The 20,254-nt window shown below is 38.5% G+C and overlaps 1 protein-coding gene across 1 annotated transcript; it reads right to left on the bottom strand.

The window, feature by feature from the left end:
• Positions 1–9,562: 9,562 nt before the first annotated feature.
• HAUS2 (HAUS augmin like complex subunit 2) lies at positions 9,563–20,217 on the bottom strand. Its single transcript, XM_052646420.1, has 6 exons — positions 20,125–20,217; positions 14,712–14,804; positions 14,314–14,383; positions 13,119–13,251; positions 11,351–11,459; positions 9,563–9,769 (listed from the first exon to the last, which is right to left on the bottom strand). Exons 1-6 carry the CDS (start codon positions 20,215–20,217, stop codon positions 9,563–9,565), a joined length of 705 nt encoding a protein of 234 aa, XP_052502380.1.
• Between the last annotated feature and the right edge of the window lie 37 nt (positions 20,218–20,254).

The raw sequence follows: 20,254 nt of genomic DNA, 5'->3' as shown, positions 1-20,254 counted from the left end.
TCCGGATTGCTACTTATACTTCTGGCCTTGCTGCTGCTGCTAAGTCGCTTCAGTCGTGTCTGACTCTGTGCGACACCACAGATGGCAACCCATCAGGCTCCCCCGTCTCTGGGATTCTCCAGGCAAGAACACTGGAGTGGGTTGCCGTTTCCTTCTCCAATGCATGAAAGTGAAAAGGAAATCCCAAGGGTTTTAGGAGCTCTGTGCCAAAAAGTGAGATAAGGACCAAATATATTTCTTATTATAAATCAGCTGTTGTTGTTTTTAACAATATTATGAAGTCATGAGTTTAAACTTATTTGGTTTGCTTCAGTCTACTGCAGTTACTATTCTTGGGAGCCAAAATCACCCCAACTTTGGCCAGTGGGAACCTCATTGACTTCTTTAATTAATTTATTTTTTATTGAAGGATAATTGCTTTACAGAGTTTTGCTGTTTTCTGTCAAACCTCAACATGAATCAGCCATAGGTATACATATTCAGTTCAGTTTCAGTTTAGTCGCTCAGTAGTGTCTGACTCTTTGCAGCCCCATGGACTGCAGCTCGCCAGGCCTCCCTGTCCATCACCAACTCCCAGAGTCTACCCAAACTCATGTCCCTTGAGACGGTGATGCCATCCAACCAGCTCATCCTCTGTCATCCCGTTCTCTGCCTGCCCTCAATCTTTCCCAGCATCAGGGTCTTTTCAAATGAGTCAGCTCTTCTCATCAGGTGGCCAAAGTATTGGAGTTTCAGCTTCAACATCAGTCCTTCCAGTGAACAACCAGGACTGATCCTCTTTAGGATGGACTGCTTGGATCTCCTTGCAATCCAAGGGACTCTCAAGAGTCTTCTCCAGCACCACAGTTCAAAAGCATCAATTCTTCAGCGCTCAGCTTTCTTCACAGTCCAACTCTCGAATCCATACATGACCACTGGAAAAACCATAGCCTTGACTAGACGGACCTTTGTTGGCAAAGTAATGTCTCTGATTTTTAATATGCTGTCTAGGTTGGTTATAATTTTCCTTCCAAGGAGTAAGCGTCTTTTAATTTCATGGCTGCAGTCACCATCTACAGTGATTTTGGAGTCCCAAAAGATAAAGTCTGACACTTTTTCCACTGTTTCCCCATCTATTTGCCATGAAGTAATGGAACCAGATGCCATGATCTTTGTTTTCTGAATGTTGAGCTTTAAGCCAACTTTTTCACTCTCCTCTTTCCCTTTCATTAAGAGGCTCTTTAGTTCTTCGCTTTCTACTGTGAGGGTGGTATCATCTGCATATCTGAGGTTATTGATATTTCTCCCAGCAATCTTGATTCCAGCCTGTGCTTCACCCAGCCCAGTGTTTCTCGTACTCTGCATATAAGTTAAATAAGTAGGGTGACAATATACAGCCTTGACGTACTCCTTTTCCTATTTGGAACCAGTCTGTTGTTCCATGTCCAGTTCTGTTACTTCCTGGCCTGCATGCAGATTTCTCAAGAGGCAGGTCAGGTGGTCTGGTATTCCCATCTCTTTCAGAATTTTCCACAGTTTCTTGTGATCCACACAGTTGAAGGCTTTGGCATAGTCAATAAAGCAGAAATAGATGTTTTTCTGGAACACTCTTGCTTTTTCAATGATCCAGCAGATGTCGGCAATTTGATGTCTGGTTCCTCTGCCTTTTCTAAAACCAGCTTGAACATCACAGTTCACATATTGCTGAAGCCTGGCTTGGAGAATTTTGAGCATTCCTTTACTAGCATGTGAGATGAGTGCAATTGTGTGGTAGTATGAGCATTCTTTGGCATTGCCTTTCTTTGGGATTGGAATGAAAATGATCTTTTCATTGGAAAATGAAAGTCATTGGAAAATGACCTTTTCCAGTCCTGTGGCCACTGCTGAGTTTTCCAAATTTGCTGGCATATTGAGTCCAGCACTTTCACAGCATCATCTTTCAGGATTTGAAACAGCTCAACTGGAATTCCATCCCCTCCACTAGTTTTGTTCATGGTGATGCTTCCTAAGGCCCACTTGGCTTCACATTCCAGGATGTCTGGCTCTAGGTGAGTGATCACACCATCATGATTATCTGGGTCATGAAGATCTTTTTTGTACAGTTCTTCTGTGTATTCTTGCCACCTCTTCTTAATATCTTCTACTTCTGTTAGGTCCATACATTTTCTGTCCTTTATTGAGCCCATCTTTGCATGAAGTGTTCCCTTAGTATCTCTAATTTTCTTGAAGAGATCTCTAGTCTTTCCCATTCTATTATTTTCCTCTATTTCTTTGCACTGGTATACATATATCCCATCTCTATTGAAACTCCCTCCAATCTCCCTCCTCATCCCACTCCTCTAGGTTGATACAGAGCCCCTATTTGAGTTTCTTGAGCCAACAGCAAATTCCTGTTGGCTATCTATTTTACATATGGAAATGTAAGTTTCCATGTTACTCTTTCCATACATCTCACCCTCTTCTCCCCTCTCCCCATATCCATATGTCTGTTCTCTGTCTGTTCGTTGTCTGTCTGTTGTCCATTGTTGCCCTGTAAATAAATTCTTCAGTACCATTTTTCTAGATTCCACATATATACATTAGAATACGATATTTATCTTTCTCTTTCTGACTCACTTCACTCTGTATAATAGGCTCTAGGTTCATCCACCTCATTAGAACTGACTCAAATGTGTTCCTTTTTATGGTTTAGTAATATTCCATTGTGTATAAGCACCACAACTTTACCCATGCATCTGTCAGTGGACATCTAGTTTGCTTCCGTGTTCTAGCTATTGTAAATAGTGCTGCAGTGAACAATGGGATGCATGTGTCTCAATTTTGGTTTCCTCAGGGTATATGCCTAGGAGTGGGATTGCTAGGTCTTATGGTGGTTCTATTCCTAGTTTTTTAAGGAATCTCCATACCATCTTCCATAGTGGCTATATCAATTTACATTCCCACCAACAGTGCAAGAGTGTTCCCTTTTCTCCACACCTTCGCCAGCACTTATTTATTTTTTTAATGTGGGCCATTCTGACCAGTGTGAGGTGATATCTCATTGTAGTTTTGATTTGCATTTCTCTAATAATGAGTGACATTGAGCATCTTTTCATGTGTTTGTTAGCCATCTATATGTCTTCTTTGGAGAAATGTCTGTGTAGGTCTTTTTGCTACTTTTTGATTGGGTTGTTTGTTTTTCTGATATTAAGTTGTATGAGCTGCTTGTATATTTTGGAAATTAATCCTTTGTCAATTGTTTCATTTGCTATTATTTTCTCCCTTCTGAGGGCTGTCTTTTCACTTTGCTTACAGTTTCCTTCGCTGTGCAAAAGCTTTTAAGTTTAATCGGGTCCCGCTTGTTTACTTTTGTTTTTATTTCCATTACTCTAGGAGGTGAGTCATAGAGGATCTTGCTTTGATTTATGTCATCGAGTGTTCTGCCTATGTTTTCCTCTAAGAGTTTTATAGTTTCTGGTCTTACATTTAGTTTTCTAATCCATTTTGAGTTTATCTTTGTGTATGGTGTTAGCAAGTGTTCTAATTTCATTCTTTTACATGTAACTGTCCAATTTTCCCAGCACCATTTATTGAAGAGGCTCATTGACTTTTTACTCAGCTCCAGTAGCCTCTGCCAGCTTCCTTTATTTCTGACATGACAGGAAGTTTCAGGTGCATCTTGAACATGTTCCAAGTGTGATATAGGCCTTTTCTTCAAGGATTTCTGGTTCCTTTTATGTCTTTATTTTTTAATTAAAAAAAGTTAAATTGCAATACTTTTATAAATTTTTGTAACATATAATTTACATATTAGTTTATGTAAGGCCATGAAATAAGATAAATTTAAGAGGATTGAAACCATATCAGACATCTTTTCTGACCACAATGGTATGAAACTAAAAAGCAATTATAAGAAGAAAACTGGAAAATTCACAAATATGTGATAAACAAATGCTACTGAATAATAGGTCAGAAAAAAAAAACAAAGAAAACAATGTAAAAATTGTAAGACAAAAGCAACAAACATAATAAACATAACAAAACTTATGAAATACAACAAAACAGCTGTAAGAGGGAAGTTTGTAGCAAAAAATGCCTGCTTTAAGAAATAAGAAATATCTCAAATAACCTACTTTTGCACCTGAAGGACTAGGAAAAAAATTTCATTTCCATGCTTTTTAGTTTATATATATACTATATATACAATATATTTTTATCCTCCCCCTTTCTTACATAAGCAGCAACATACATACTACTCTGACTATGGTTTTGTTTGTTTCTTTGTTTTGGCTTTTTGGCTGCTCTGCATAGCTTTTGGAACCTTAGTTCCCCAACCAGGGATTGAACCCAGGCCACAACGATAAATGCACTGAGTCTTAACCACTGGGCTGCCAGGGAATTCCTGATTCTGACTTTGTTTTATACTTTACAGTATATCCTGTGTATCACTTGCTGTCCGTATAGAGAGATATACCTCATTCCTTTCTACATCTGCATCGTGATCTATGTGGATGTCCATAGTTTATATATTATCATTTCCTTACTAATAGCAAATTTGATTGCTTCCAGTCTTTTGGTACTAGAAGTATTCCTGGTGTAAATAACCATATGCATACACCTTTTCTTATTTTCGCCAATATGTCTTTGCAGTAGGTTCCTGAAAGTAGAATTGCTGAGTCCAAAAGAAAATGCTTATGCACTTAAGCTAAATATTCCCATTTTCTTCTGTAGGACTTCCCTGGCTCAGAAGGTAAAGAATCTGCCTACGATGCAGGAGACCCACATTCAATCCCTGGGTCAGGAAGATCCCATGGAGAAGGGCATGGCAACCCACTGCAGTATTCTTACCTAGAGAATTCCATGGACAGAGAAACCTGGCAGGCTACAGTCCATGGGGTCACAAAGAGTTGGACAAAACTGAGCAAATAACTTTCTCCTCCGTAGGAGCTATATGAATGATTTTTGTGTTTTCATCAGCAATACTGAGCATTTCTGTTTTTCCACAGCCTCATTAGCAGGGTATCTCGACAAACTTTCGAATTTATGCCAATTAGATAGGTGAGAAAAAAGTACCTCAGAAGTTTTCATCTGAATTTCCTTTGTTAGAATTGAAGTTACACTGTTCTATGATTTAACCGAGCTAGCTTTCTCCCTCAGGACTTCTTAAAGTGACCTCACTGTGATTTATAAAGTAAAATTTCAGGGAATCCAGAATGGTTTCCTTAACTAAGTTCCATCATATCCAGTTCATATTTTTGGAACATTCTGCCTGAAGAAATAAAAGGAATAGCTTAGAAAGGGTTATCAAAATCATCTTTGTTTTGGTTATATCTAATAACAGCAATGACTTTCAATTATTATGTACTAGCGACTGATTCGGAGAAGGCAATGTCACCCCACTCCAGTACTCTTACCTGGAAAATCCCATGGACGGAGGAGCCTGAAAGGCTGCAGTCCATGGGGTCGCTGAGGGTCAGACACAACTGAGCGACTTCACTTTCACTTTTCACTTTCATGCATTGGAGAAGGAAATGGCAGCCCATTTCAGTGTTCTTGCCTGGAGAATCCCAGGGACAGGGGAGCCTGGTGGGCTGCCGTCTATGGGATCGCACAGACTCTGACACGACTGGTGACTTAGCAGCAGCGACTGATTGGTTTTTACGCATTATCTTGTTTACTCTTCCCAAGAATCCATGAAGTAGGTACTGTTATCATCTCATTTCAGAGATGAGGAAAATGAGACTGATACTAAATAAGTTAGAAAGAATACACAGCTACTAAATGGTGGAACTTGGATCTAAAACCAGATCTAATTTGCCTTTGCTATTACTCTCTGTAATGTAGTAGCTAAAGACAAGCCCTGTCTCTAAATCTCTGAATCTGGAGTTGGAGATGGAAAGAATATAATCTGGAGTTGGAGAGAAAAGGCAGCACAGATTACTGATACACTGTTCAGTGAGTCCCACCTATCATCAGGTTTTCTGCAGAAAGCCTTCCATCCTGCAGTTTTTCAAATAAATCTTTATTGACCAAGGTAAATTTTTACACCCCACAAAAGCTAAGACTCAGAAAAGAAAATATAAGTTACAGAAAGTAGTATTAGTATCTACTGATCAAAAATATGTTGCCATCTTGAGGTAAATTAATTTTTGACAAGGAAGCCTATTGTCTGTGTAGGGTCTCCTTGAAAATGTAATCTCACCACAGCCTTCAGGAAATGAATGACTTTTCCCTTTTACTAGCCTTCTACATTAAAGTGATTCAAAGTCTCAAGTAAGATATTTTGAGTCCTGTTTTGGTACCCTAAATTTGGGTAGCACAACCTTGGAGGTCCATCGTCTCCTAGGAACAGTTCATAAATTCCTAGACTCCTGCTCTTACCATGTCCTAATGTAAATCTTTTCCTACATTTATGTGGTTTTTCCAAAACAAGAGAAAATTAACTTGGAAATGGTGAGAAAGGGAAAAAAAAAGGCAAAATAAAAAGAACTCTAAAATGTGATCTGCTTATCTTGAATTATACTAATTTCTAAGATAATGAGTAGATTCCACACACTGCAGAATAAATCTCATATAAATTCATGTTTTACGGGGATTACCTTAGGAAATTCCATAATACATTGATTAATTTTATTAATATCTCAACTCTCTATTTTGCATGTCAGGAAACCCTTTGGGTTTTCCTGTTCCTCAGGCTATTTTCCTAACTATATGGAATGTTGAGAGGATAACAGGGGTCAGGTTGGCAGAATCACAAATCAGAGCAAGGGGTAAAATAAGAAAAGTGCCGGAAAAATCAGGCAGCAACGCAAATTTCTTCAGAATGGTCTCCATAAAGTAGCATCATTCTTGTGTTGGAAGTGAATTCACAACTCTCACACATCTAGCGTAAGTAGAAAAACATTCAGAACTATTTTTGTTTGGATGGTCTTATTGATAGTATCTGGGGCTTCCCTTGGGCTTCACCAGTGGCTTTACGGTAAAGAATCTGCCTGCAGTGCAGGAGACACAGAAGACTCAATGCAATCCCTGGGTTGGGAAGATCCCCTGGAGGGCATGGCAACCCACTCCAGTATTCTTGTGTGGAGAATCCCATGGACTGAGGAGCCTGGTGAGTTACACTTTACAGGGCCACAAAGAGTCAGACACTAATGAAGCAAGTGAGCACTCACGCATGGGGCTTCCCCTGGTAAAGAATCTGTCTGCCAATTCAGAAGACGCAAGAGCCATGGGTTGGGAAAATCCCATGGAGAAGGAAATGGCAACCCACTCCAGTATTCTTGCCTGGGAAATCCCGTGGACAGAGGAGCCTGGTGGGCTACAGTCCATAGGGCTCCCAAGAGTCAGACCCAACTTAGTGACTAAACAACATTGATAGTATCTACGTGTCTAGAAGCTGGGGGAAAAGAACAACTGATCCACATTTATTGACTTCAGCATAGTACTAAATTAGTTTTTCTCTTTGTAGTAGACCTCAGTCTCAACTTACCTGAAGCTTTTGTGAATCAGATAACCTGTATCCTTATACTTTTAACTGTGTAAGCTAAATAAAGTATCTGTCCTTTCAATACAGAATTCAGACAAGGACCACAAAGTTTTAGTTAGAAACTAAAGGTTTATTTATTTTGAAAAAGACATAAAAGACAAAAAAAGGCAAAAATAATACTTAAATCATATATATCAATAACTGTGACATAAAAATATATATCCTCATATATACATATATGAAATTACATGAAGAAAATGCTTAGTAAGATGTTTGAAACCAAGAATGGGCTTGAACGGATTTCTAATGAAATGCAACTAAAAGTTTTGCTTAAAGTGTCTAGGCAATGTTCAGCAATATTCAAGACATTATGACAACTCTTCTATACCCCAGTTGCAAAGGTCAGCAAAACAGGCTTCAAAACATGTTGTTTTAGCAGGATAGTTTTGGGTAATGATACTGTTTCCTTATGGACAACTACTTAACTCATCCACTATGTTGAGGTCTTCTTGTCTTTAAGAGTGTGCTGAGATGCAGGATACAGCATGCTTGGGGCTGGTGCACGGTGATGACCCAGAGAGATGTTATGGGGAGGGAGGTGGGAGGGGGGTTCATGTTTGGGAACGCATGTACACCCGTGGTGGATTCATGTCAATGTATGGCAAAACCAATACAGTACTGTAAAGTAAAATAAAGTAAAAAAAAAAAAAAAAAAAAAAAAAAAAGTGTGCTGACTTCCGGTGATAGAGAATGCAATAGCATAAAAATACGGAAGCATACATTTAAAGCAAAAGAGAACCCTAAGTCTGAAAATAAGCCAACAGTAGTTTTACTCCTGATACAAATAAATACATCCTAAGACTTAGTATACCAGTCTCTTTTGTATGCATAATAAACTCTGATATGTAAAATATCTGAGCAATTTGTGAGGTAAAACCTCTCAAAGTTTTACCATAATGTGCCTTTTTCTTTTCTTTGCTCTACTTTGCTTTTTGGCCTGTTTCTAAGGCTGCCAGTGAATACCCTCTGGAACTGCTTCATATGTCGGGTCCCTATAACCTCTCTCCTTGCCACCCTGGTTTGATGAGATGCTTGGAGGACTCATAGGACTCAGCACATCACTGCACTCATAGCTATGATTTACTCCAGCAAAAGCATTCGAAGCAGAAGAGCAAAGCAAAAGGTGTACAGGGCAAAGTCTGGGGGGAAAGCAGGCACAAACTTCCAGAGTCCTCTGCCAATAGAGTCCCACAGGATGTGCTTAATTCCTCCAGCAACTGAATTGTGACATGTGTGAAAGGTTGTCTACCATAAAACCTCATTAAAGATGCAGTGCCAAAAACAAACAAACAGAAGCAAAAGATGCCGCGCCAGGGAACTCCAGCTCAGTGGTTAGGACTCCATGCTTTCACCGCCAACAGCCCGGGTTCAATACCTGCTTGGAGAACTGAGATCCCACAAGCCACACAGCAGGGCCAAATCAATACAAAACAAACAAGCTGTGCCAGGGTTGTTATTGTGGGCTATTCACATAGGTACATCCTGCCTAGCATATATCCAAATTCTAGATTCCCAGGAAGAAAGCATGTGTTAGCACAAACCACACTGTACAAACACCTTAGTCACAGAAAGCAACTCTAACTGACGAGAGTGGAGGGAATCCTCTTGGAATCTAAGTTTCCAGATGCCAGCCAAGGTCCAACTTTTCAAGCAGGCCTTTCAAAGGATCGAAGTCTGATCTGCTGTTATTCTTCTGCACACTTAGTGACAATCCCACAGGAATAATCAATATACTTTGAGATTCTAGACTCCTCTAATTCAAAAACATGCATTTTTAAAAAACATAATAAAGTCTGCTACCTAAGATATGGTTAATGCACTTATGTTAATAAACTGCCATACTTACATTTGAGCTTTACTGAAAACTGGAACAAAAATACATGGAAAACAAAAGAAAATTCAGTTTTGTCTTAATGAACTTGGAATCTTAGTATTTCAATATAAAGAGGGCTCTTTCAGTTTGGCTAGTGGCAAAGTCTATAAATACCTGTGTTATAATTGCCTAGAAATGGGCTTCACACAATTACATATAATTAAATAAAAATAAACAGTTGATAATTACTTGGCATTAATAGTTTGAACATTAACTTTAGAAGTAAGAGGTAAAGGAGGCACTATAACATGTTTATGAAGAGAATTTTTTTCAGCTAATATTTTGGGGATATAAGAGGAAACTTCCTTTTGTTGTTCTCGCCACTTGAGTACATTCTCTGCCAGTTCTTCTGTCTCAGTCACCAAAATATCCATCTTTGCTAAAGCTGTGCTCTGTAACAGATGAAAGAAGGGGAAAACAGGAGAGAAACCATGTCTCTCATTAATACATCATTACTGTATCATAAGAATTATGACACCAAAAGTTAACAACTTATCTTTTCCAGCCTCTTAATACAAAGGCTCCTTAAATCTCCTACACATTCTTTTTCTTTGTGAGTTCAACTCTCCTTTCTTTTTACTGATCACCTTCATGCAGATGACACTCAGTCTATACTGTCAAACTAACCTTCTTAAAGTTCAGTCCTACATTTCAGTTCTCTGGAAATCTCCATCTAGATGCATATTCAGTATCTCAAACTCAATTTAACTACAGTTCAACAAACCATGACTAAACATTTACTCTCTGTGTAAGACATGTCAGAAAACAAACTTATTGGTTTCTTTAATCTCTTGATACTACTCATCCTCAAGGCCCCAAGGCTAGAAATTTCATTCCTTGGATGTGTCACTTGTCCAAATAGTAGCCACATGATAGAAGCTTGACCTCTAGAATCTAAAATAATCAGCACAATCCTTTGTATTCAGATGCTTTAAATCTTTCATCTGAACAACTATATTTATTCTCCAAGTTTCTTGCCTTTGGTTCCTCTGCCTAGTCCTCTAACCCACAGCTCATCAAATTTTAATGATGTGTACAGAAATCACCTGAGGAACTTGTTAAACTATAGATTCAGATTCTGAAGGTCTAAGGTGAAGGAGTTCTGCATTTCTAACAAGGTTCCAGGTGATACTGATGATCTATGCTCATACCTGGGAGTGACAAGGCTCAGTCTACTCTACCGTTATTTTCTCCATGATTAAACTACAGTTCTGATTAAGTAAATCAACCCTCTGTGCACTACTCTAAAAACAAATGAAAAAACCATCCAACAGTTCCCCAATACTCCAAGTCTAAACTTCTTAGTCTGATTTTCAAAATATTCCATGAACTAACCCTGTGCCAATCTCCCTCTCAATGCCCTTAAAAATCAGCTGGAGTACCATTCTTTCCTCAAATACCTATGCTCTCTAATTTTCACGTCTTGTCTCAAACTGCTTTTGGCTGAACTACTCTTTTTCACTGATTCTTCAAGATGCAGCTTGCTTCTAACTCCTATTTAAAACTTTACTGAAATATTCCTACTTCCTATTCTAGTCCCAATCTTCTTAAAATGAAAGTAATCACCCCTTTTTCTGTGCTTAATAGATAGCATCTTCTTTATCATTCTCTGCTGTACTCACTGTGCAAATAATACTATAAAGTAAAAAGTATCTTATATTTTCTCTCACCAAACCTTGAGAATCTGAAGGAAGGGATTGGTCATATCTGTTTCTCTCTCATGATATATATAGCATAGTTCCTTGCACAATGAAGATAACAGATTTATTAAATATTTGAATAAAACGATGTAAAATGACTTATAAATTTTAAAAAAGGCATCCTAATTAAAAAAATAATTCACTGATAATATTAGCCATCAAAAAGTTAAACAGGGAGATCACACATTTGAGATTCTAGTATAAAAGAACCAATGATAGTTATAAGCAAGGTGAAAGGAAATGAAGTACCTAAATGCTATTGGTAATACTCACCATTTTCTTTAGATCTGCATCTAAATGAGGGATATTTCTAATTGTTTCAAGATGATCTTCTAATCGCTCAATGAAAGTTACTGCCAATTCCAGCAAATGCACCATGTATCTGAAGGTAGGAGAAAAAAAAGTCAACTATTTTTTTTCCACTTCAGATATTTTGTGTTTTCTTTTTTCCCTTTAATTAGAACTTTTAATATGAAATAAGAGAATTACAATCTACCCAATGAGTCATTAAATAACCTTTCTGCATTCATGGAAATATCAAGGATAAAAAAGGTTCTTCTCTTTCATTTTAAATAGGAATTAGCTTGTCATCCAAACAGAAAAACAGAGACAACACTAATCGTGTCTAATGTTACCTAATGTTAGACAAACATGAATGTTAATCACTTTCTCACATAAGTAAAAAAATTTCTCTAGGTAAAACCTCATTCCTTTTCAATCCACTTATTCTTGAAGGGTGAAGACAACAAGGATAAATGAGCTTCACTGAAATAGCCTACACATGAAACTACTTTAAATCTTTGTATTTGCAACATGCCTTCAAATTATTACTTAGTTCTTCTGATATTTATAATTTATAGTATATATATTAATGATATTTTACTATACTGAATATATTCACAAGCATGGGATTTGTATATCTATTATTTGACTGTAAGGTAAAAGATTTGACACTTAAGAGGAAATACTGTTCCCTGGTGGTCCAGCAGTTAAGACTCTGCACTCCCCAATGCAGGGGGCCTGGGTTCCATCCCTAGTCAGGGAACTAGATCCTGCATGCCACAATTAAAGATCCTGTATGCTGTAACTAAGACCTGTCATAGCCAAATAAATAATTTTTTTTTTTTTTTAAAAGGAATTATCGATCGGCTCAGGGTCAGTTAGTAAGACACTGGTTGGAGAAAGCAATCAGATCACCAGATACGTGCTTTTTAACTTTATTATTATTTATTATTAATAACCTACACCTTCAATTTGATACTTCCCATACTCCTTTGAGAAAAAAGAGAGCATGCCCCTTCTATGGAATGGGAAGCTAAGGTAAAAACTTAAGTCATTTGCCCAAGGCTTTGAGGCATACAGTCAGCACAGGTAAGATCAGAATTGTAATTTTCCTCCTTTTGGTTGACCCTGTGTTCATCTGTCCCTGCTTAAACTCCCCCAACAGAATTTTTATAGAGAGATATTAACATGATTTTATCCACCTTACTATGTTATGAATCTAATTTCTTTCATTAAAGTCATTATAATTTCCAAGACACTGGGCAAAAGAAATGCCTTTCTCTTCACCATTGCTATAATTCTTTAGAGTAAAGGGTTTTCTTTCTGGTTTAAAGTATCAGCATTAATAATAGATACAATCACTCATATACTATTCAATGAATTATGCTATGAAATAATTACTACTCTAAATAAAAACTACCCTCAGGAAACATGGGGAGAAGGCAATGGCACCCCATTCCAGTACTCTTGCCTGGAAAATCCCATAGATGGAGGAGCCTGGTAGGCTGCAGTCCATGGGGTCGCCAAGAGTCGGACACGACTGAGCGACTTCACTTTCACTTTTCACTTTCATGCATTAGAGAAGGAAATGGCAACCCACTCCAGTGTTCTTGCCTGGAGAATCCTAGGGACGGTGGAGCCTGGTGGGCTGCCGTCTATGGGGTCGCACAGAGTCGGACATGACTGAAGCGACTTAGCAGCAGCAGCAGCAGCAGCAGCAGGAAACATGTAACAGTTAATGTCTACTTTGTAGTCTAACCTGTGATAAACAGCTTCAACAGGCAAGTTTCCTTGGCACATGGGTTTCAACAGTCTTTGCCTGAGGGACCGCTTTTCTTTTAGCACTGCTTCCAAATGATTATTCATGCTTTGCAGACTATGACACTTCTGAGCTACACAAACCAGAATCAGAATTTATAGTTAGCAACAGGACAAGTTTTGAAATCACTATCAACATCAAAAATCAATCCCACCACTTCTCTCCTAAATATCTCCCCTTTGCTATCTTTAATACCCAACACTAGTTTCATTTTCAACTATTAATATTTTCTCTTACTCTTCCTATTGACTACCCAATCTAGTGCTAAATTCTTAGTGTTTTCCAATTCTACTCCTACTTTTTATAGCCAGAGCCATATTTTTCACATAAAGTCTTTGCCTCTAATATTCTATATGAACACTAAAAAGTAAACATTTGTCTTATCAGCTACTCTTATGTCAGTATTTTCCCCAGAATTCAGTTAATGGCTATCAACTGACTCTTAAATTATTATTTAAAAAAAATCTCAAACTTACAGAAGTTTCAAGAAAAGTTCACTGACTGAATTCCCATAGACATTTCACCTAGACTCACAAACCAACGTTTGGCTACATTTTTTCTCTTTCTTTACACTCACATACATATATTTTTCATAACCAATTTGAGAGTAAGTTGCAGATGTCGTGACCTTTTAACTTCTAAAACTTTAGCATGTATTTTCCCAAACAGGAACATTCTCTAATGTAACAACAAGTGTAGTATAAGAGAATCAAATCACTACTATTAAATTCAGATAATTTAACATTGGTACAATACTGCCAATATTTAATGCAGCCTATATTTAAACATCACCAAATATCATAATAATAATGTGATTTATACCAAAAATTTTTTTTTCTAATCAAATATTCAACCCATGGTTACCCTTTGCTTTAGCTATCATGTCCCTTTAGGATACTTTGATCTGTAAGATTCTTCAGCCTTTGTCTTTTAAGCTCTACTGACTCTGAGGAGCTCCTACCTCAGCCACTTTTTATGCTATTTGCAATAGCTAAGCCCACAGAAAAGCTGACTTTGTTAGCTTTGGCATAATACCTGGAAAAATTATCATAACCTTGTAGCCTAGTGCTTATTTAAAGTAATCTTAAGAAAAAGTTGACATTCGAATGATTACTCGTTTAATTAAATCACTTACCCAAAAAGGAAGGATGGACAACATCTGCTGCATCTTTTTCTAGGCTTAGGAGTTCAATTTCCAGGTTTTTCTACATTAGAAACAAAAATACCACTTAGCTTACCTGAAGTAAAAGCTTAAACTTTGATTTTAAAAAAAGGACAGTCTTTAACTCAGGAATATTTAAAGGGAGCAGGAAGATGACTTGTTATGGAAGCTTTTCATTTTGGTGTTTAAGCCCTGTTTAAGCTGCTATTGCTACTACTCATTACTATGATTACTACTGTTATCAACTACTGCAAAGAAAAGCCTACACAGCTATGTGCTAGATACCATTCTACTTGCAAGGAAATTGTTGGAACCAATTAAGATGCTTTCCTTTAGTAGAAGTGGAAAGTAGAAACTCCAGCAAAATTTACCTGGTAGATTTCAGCTTGAATATCTGTGATCTGCTGTAGTCTGGAGAAGTTCACAAAGCAAGAAGTTGATTTCTTAGATATATTTAACATTTCCTATTGGTAAGTGAACAGACAAAGTAAGTAGTAGTATGTCAGAAAAAGTTTCTGTATGCACTGGAATAGCATGCGCACATATCTAAAATATGAGGATATGTCCAACACTCCCCCTGAAAAATGAAGTACAGATTAGGATAATAGCAATGTGTATTTCCTGTTTTTAAAACCTCCACCATCAGAAATCCTTTACCCAAATATTTAAAAAATAATAAAAACAAAGAAAATCACTTTGTATTATTTCCTAAAGCATCATGCACACCAGATTGGCACTACTGATAGTTTACCAGAGAATTCTAAGGCTGAGTTTGCTAGAGAACCACTTCTACACAAATGACCAAGGCCTAGTCTACTAGGCCTTGCTGATTAGGGGCTAAAATCAAACACTCTGGGCCACAGAATCATTCATCTGATTCATTAAATGACCTCTGTTGGCTACAAGTCATTCATATTGTCTCTTTCCATATTCTTCCTCTCTCAGATAAAGGAATAGTTTTGTCCAGGCATAATTATTCTTGTAAAAAGCCTACCCCCTTGCCCCACGTCCTTTATATCCTTTCAGTCTGTTATATCACTTTTTAAAATTACAGGTTACCATAGAATAAGAACATTCTCTTTTTCATCCCTTGGCTTCATCCATAGTTTTTTCTATTCTCTTTTTCTTTTCTAGAATGTTGGCACAGGAAAGAACTTCAGATACCATATAGGCCAGGGGCTGGGAAGCTACCGCCTATGAATTAAATACAGCCCATTGACTGTTTTTGTGTAGCTTAAGGGTTAAGAATGGTTTTTATGTTTCTTAATTGTTGGAGAAAAAAATCAAAAGAAAAATATTTTGTGACACATGGAAATTAAATGAAATTCAAATTTTAGGGTCCAGAAATAAGGTTTCGCTGAAACTCAACTTCGTTCATTCATTTACTTATCTCATGTTGTTCTCATACTAAAATAGCTTAGTTTTGACCCTATGGACCTAAAAGCCTCAAATACTTACTCTATGGCCCTTCATGGCAAAAGTTGGCTGAATAATGATAATAATTTTATAAACATTGAGTTAGACAATGGAAGATTCAAAGATGAATGAAACAAGCTCTCTGCCCTTAACAAGCTCATGATGGATGGTAAGGAAAAGGTGTTCTAGACATTACAAATGCTCAGTAACTGTGAGTTAGTACTAACATATATGTGAGAAGGGAAAGTTCAATCTGGAAACATAGTTTTCCTACATAATCATGGGATATCTTGACAGCTATAATAAGCAATCATAATGCAGAAAATGAAGGCAATTTAAAGTTTTCTGATGAAGTGACATAATCATATATAATATCTATTTTAGAAATGTAAATGGAGATAGTATGGAAAATAAAATTAATGGAGATGGGGGGAGGAAGGAGTGGGAAGTGTCTGCTTAATGAGTATGGGGATTCCATTGGCGATAATAAAGAAAAGTTTGAAAATAGTTTCACAACATTGTGGGGTAAAAAACCCCAACCTACTCTGGTAATGAGCCAACAACATCAAACTGACAAAAAATTAGTGGAGCTGGACTGGAGGTTGGATATTTAGACAAGTGGCTGCCACAGCATACCCGGTGAGAAGATAAGACTGGATTAGGTCAGTAGCAGTTAAAAAGGAAAGGGAGGGAGAGATATTAGTTCCTAAGAAGATGGAATTTATAAGTCCTAGTTGATACAGGGAATGAGGAATAAAGTCAAGTCAGTAATGACTCCCAAGGATTCGGCTTCAGGTGATTGGACAGATAGTTATGTCATTCACCGAGGTGGACAACACAGGATATTTTACTGATGGCAAACCTGAGGACTGGGGAGGTTAAGTATTAGTTCAACTTTATACTGCCAATGTGTAACAGGGCTAAAATGAGAATACATTCAATATGCATTTCCATTATACTGGCCTGACTCTTTCTGCTCTCAGAAGTAAATTAAAGGTAAGAAGGTAAATTAAAGTAAAACATCTCCTATTTCTCAATGTAACTTCCTCCTTCTCTGGTACCTCTTCATCCTTCCATGTTTGTACACTAATCTTGGTTGCATGTTTGCAAACTAGTAAACTCTTGCGTTCAACAACAGGGTAATGGAGCTTATCCAAAAACATGCAAGAGAAACCAGAGGGAAAACAAGAATCTTCAAGAAAAGGAGAGAGGAGAGAAAGAACAGTCAAATTCCTCTAGTAAATGGAAATTCTGTTTTGAGGACTGTGACTTAGGGAACACCATAAAAAAAAAAAGCAAGGATTGGAAAATTCGAAAGTCTTTACTATTGACAACTACCGTTATATATTATATGAACTTTACATGCCACTGGGCATCTGTTTAGGGTATTTCTATTTACTCTGCTGCTAGGTACAAGAAGTTGAAATCCAGGACATTCATGTCTAGACATTCACGTAAAAATCCTGATAACACTGTGGTATCTATATCTACATATCTGTTTATGCTTGTATCTGTGAGCATCCTTTCTTTTTTTCTCTGTCCTTCTTCATACTGAATTCTAGCTAGGGACATTAAAAGGGAGGCAGCATTAACAGAGAGGCTCTAAAATGGTAGCGAAGTGCGGAAGAGAGCAGTACACAGAAAACAGACTATGTGTGTATGCATGTGTAGTACTCTTCCTTTCTATTAGAAAATAGATTCTGAGGGGCTTTTTTAGGTCCGGATCCTTATCTCATGTATTGCCAGTAGAGGGAGCTCATATCAAGGCACTGTGACTCAAAAGTTTGCTGGAATATCTAGGATGTAAGGAATATCTAGGATGTAAGGACTTCTTACATCTGTGGTGGCTCAGATAGTAAAGAATCTGCCTGCAATGCAGGAGACTGGGTTTGATCCCTGAGTCACGAAGATCCTCTGGAGAAGGGAAAGGCTACCCACTCCAGTGTTCTTGCCTGGAGATTGCCATGGACAAAGGAGCCTCGAGGGTTACAGTCCACGGTGTTGCAGTCCATGAAAGAGTGGGACACAACTGAGTGATTAACACTTTCACAAAGCCACTAAGAGAAATATCAACAACCTCAGATGTGCAGATACCACTCTAACGGCAGAAAGTGAAGAGGAATCAAAGAGCCTCTTGATGAGGGTGGAAGAGGACACTGAAAAAGCTGGCTTAAAAAACTCAACACTCAAAAAACTAAGATCATGGCATCCAGTCCCATCACTTCATGGCAAATAGATGGGGAAAAATTGGAAACAGTGACAGATTTTCTTGGGCTCCAAAATCAGTGTGGACGGTGACTGTAGCCATGAAGCTCCTTGGAAGGAAAGCTACAACAAACCTAGACAGAGTATGAAAAAGCAGAGACATCACTTTGCCGACAAAGGTCCATATAGTCAAAGTTATGGTTTTTCCAGGAGTCATGTATGGATGTTAGAGCTGGCTGAGCACCAAAGAATACATGCTTTTGAATTACAGTGCTAGAGAAGACTCCTGAGAGTCCTCTGGACTGCAAGGAGATCAAACCAGTCAATCCTAAAGGAAATCAATCCTAAATACTCATTGGAAGGACTGATGCTGAGCTGAAGCTCCAATACTTTGGCCACCTGATGCAAAGAGCCGACTCACTGGAAAAGACCCTGATGCTGGGAAAGGCTGAAGGCAGAAGAGGATGGCAGAGGATGAGATGGTTAGATAGCATCACCAATTCAGTGGCCATGAATTTGAGCAAACTCTGGGAGATGGTGAAGAACAGGGAAGACTGGCAGGCTGCAGTTCCTGGGGTCACAGAATAAGAACAACAACAACAGGGCATAAGCCAAAGCAGTATCCCGTATTATCCTACAGACAATTAACCCTACCTTTCTTTCACTAAACCATTCTCCAATGGACAGATCAAAACAGAACAAAGCTTCAATAAGCTGTATTTTCTAGAAGTGTTGTATCATATCATATCACACAGTTTTAAGCATTACTCTTAATTTTTAACGCACATGGGATGATGTGTACTTAATGGATAGACTGTTTAAAGTGATCATATAATACATCATTCTGAAAGAATGATAAATCCTTATAATAAAAATAGGTTTTCATATGTACAGTTTACTTAAAGTAGAATCATGCTACAAATCTGAGAAGTTTCCTCATTGGATCTAGCTATGTAGTAAGATTATAAGATGGTTTTAAGGAGCTATGGATTGGCAGTTTACCTGTAGGCAAAACAAGTATGTCTAATTAGCCTTACTTGAAGGACACAAGGAAGATCCTCCCCAAAGCAATCAGCAGCCTAACTCACCAGAGACTTATTCCCTTGGTTTATCTTCTACCAATACATTCTAGACTGACAAATCCCAAATGTCTTATAGTATGAATTTATCAAATTACTTTGTTACAGAACTGTACTATAAAGACAGCAAAAAAGACACAGATGTTTATAACGGACTTTTGGACTCAGAGGGAGAGGGAGAGGGTGGGATGATTTGGGAGAATGGCATTGAAACATGTATACTATCATGTAAGAATCGAATCGCCAGTCTATGTCCGATGCAGGATACAGCATGCTTGGGGCTGGTGCACAGTGATGACCCAGAGAGATGTTATGGGGAGGGAGGTTCATGTTTGGGAACGCATGTACACCCGTGGTGGATTCATGTCAATGTATGGCAAAACCAATACAGTATTGTAAAGTAAAAAAAAAAAAAAAAAGAACTGTACTATACAAATTGTCTGACTCTGTGACCCCAAGAACTGCAGCATGACAGGCTTCCCTGTCCTTCACTATCGCCCAGAGCCCTAGACAAGTTGGTAGGAAGAAAACACAGGAGAGAAGTGAGGAAGATGAGAATTGGGGAGTGCTGTGGTTATGTTTTGCCATTCATATCCAGGCCTTTCGGGTCTTTCTCGCCAATAACCACCTCCCCACCCCCCAGCCCCGCGACTCCCTAGCCTGTAAACATGCGTGCTTCCCTTGGCGCCCTCCCGGACCCAGCGCTTCGTAAGACTTCAATATTTTACACAATGGGCATCGTTTGGGAACGTCCGTTTTAACTATCTACCCATTATTTCCCAACCCCGCCATCCATACAATCTACAGGCGGTTATCACTGGATTGAAAAAAAGGCGGGGAAACATTAGTTTTTATTATCGCCCACGAACTGACCAGAGATATCTCGCCTGCCAGACACTTGAAACACCATCTACTCAGACCCCCACTTTTGCATAACCCACCGCGGCCCAGTCACTTCTGCCAGCAAGCAGCCCTATCGGCCTCCAGCCAGCACTCTCAACACCCACTCCGGCACCACCACCTCACAGCCAGCTTCTGTCGCCACCGGGTACACCTCCTTAATGACGCCATCGTCGCCACGCACCTCAGTAACCAACTCCGATGTAACGAAATGGCCCAGCAGTAGCCCAGCAGCGTTTGACGCGGTAGCCGGGTCCCAGCGGTTCGCCGCGGCCATGGCTGTGAGCCACCTTCCCGGGTGGCGCGCAGAGTGA

The sequence above is a fragment of the Budorcas taxicolor genome, chromosome 10 (genome assembly GCF_023091745.1).
Source record: "Budorcas taxicolor isolate Tak-1 chromosome 10, Takin1.1, whole genome shotgun sequence".
Lineage (NCBI taxonomy): Eukaryota > Metazoa > Chordata > Mammalia > Artiodactyla > Bovidae > Budorcas > Budorcas taxicolor.
This window is presented reverse-complemented; position numbering and strand designations above follow the sequence as displayed.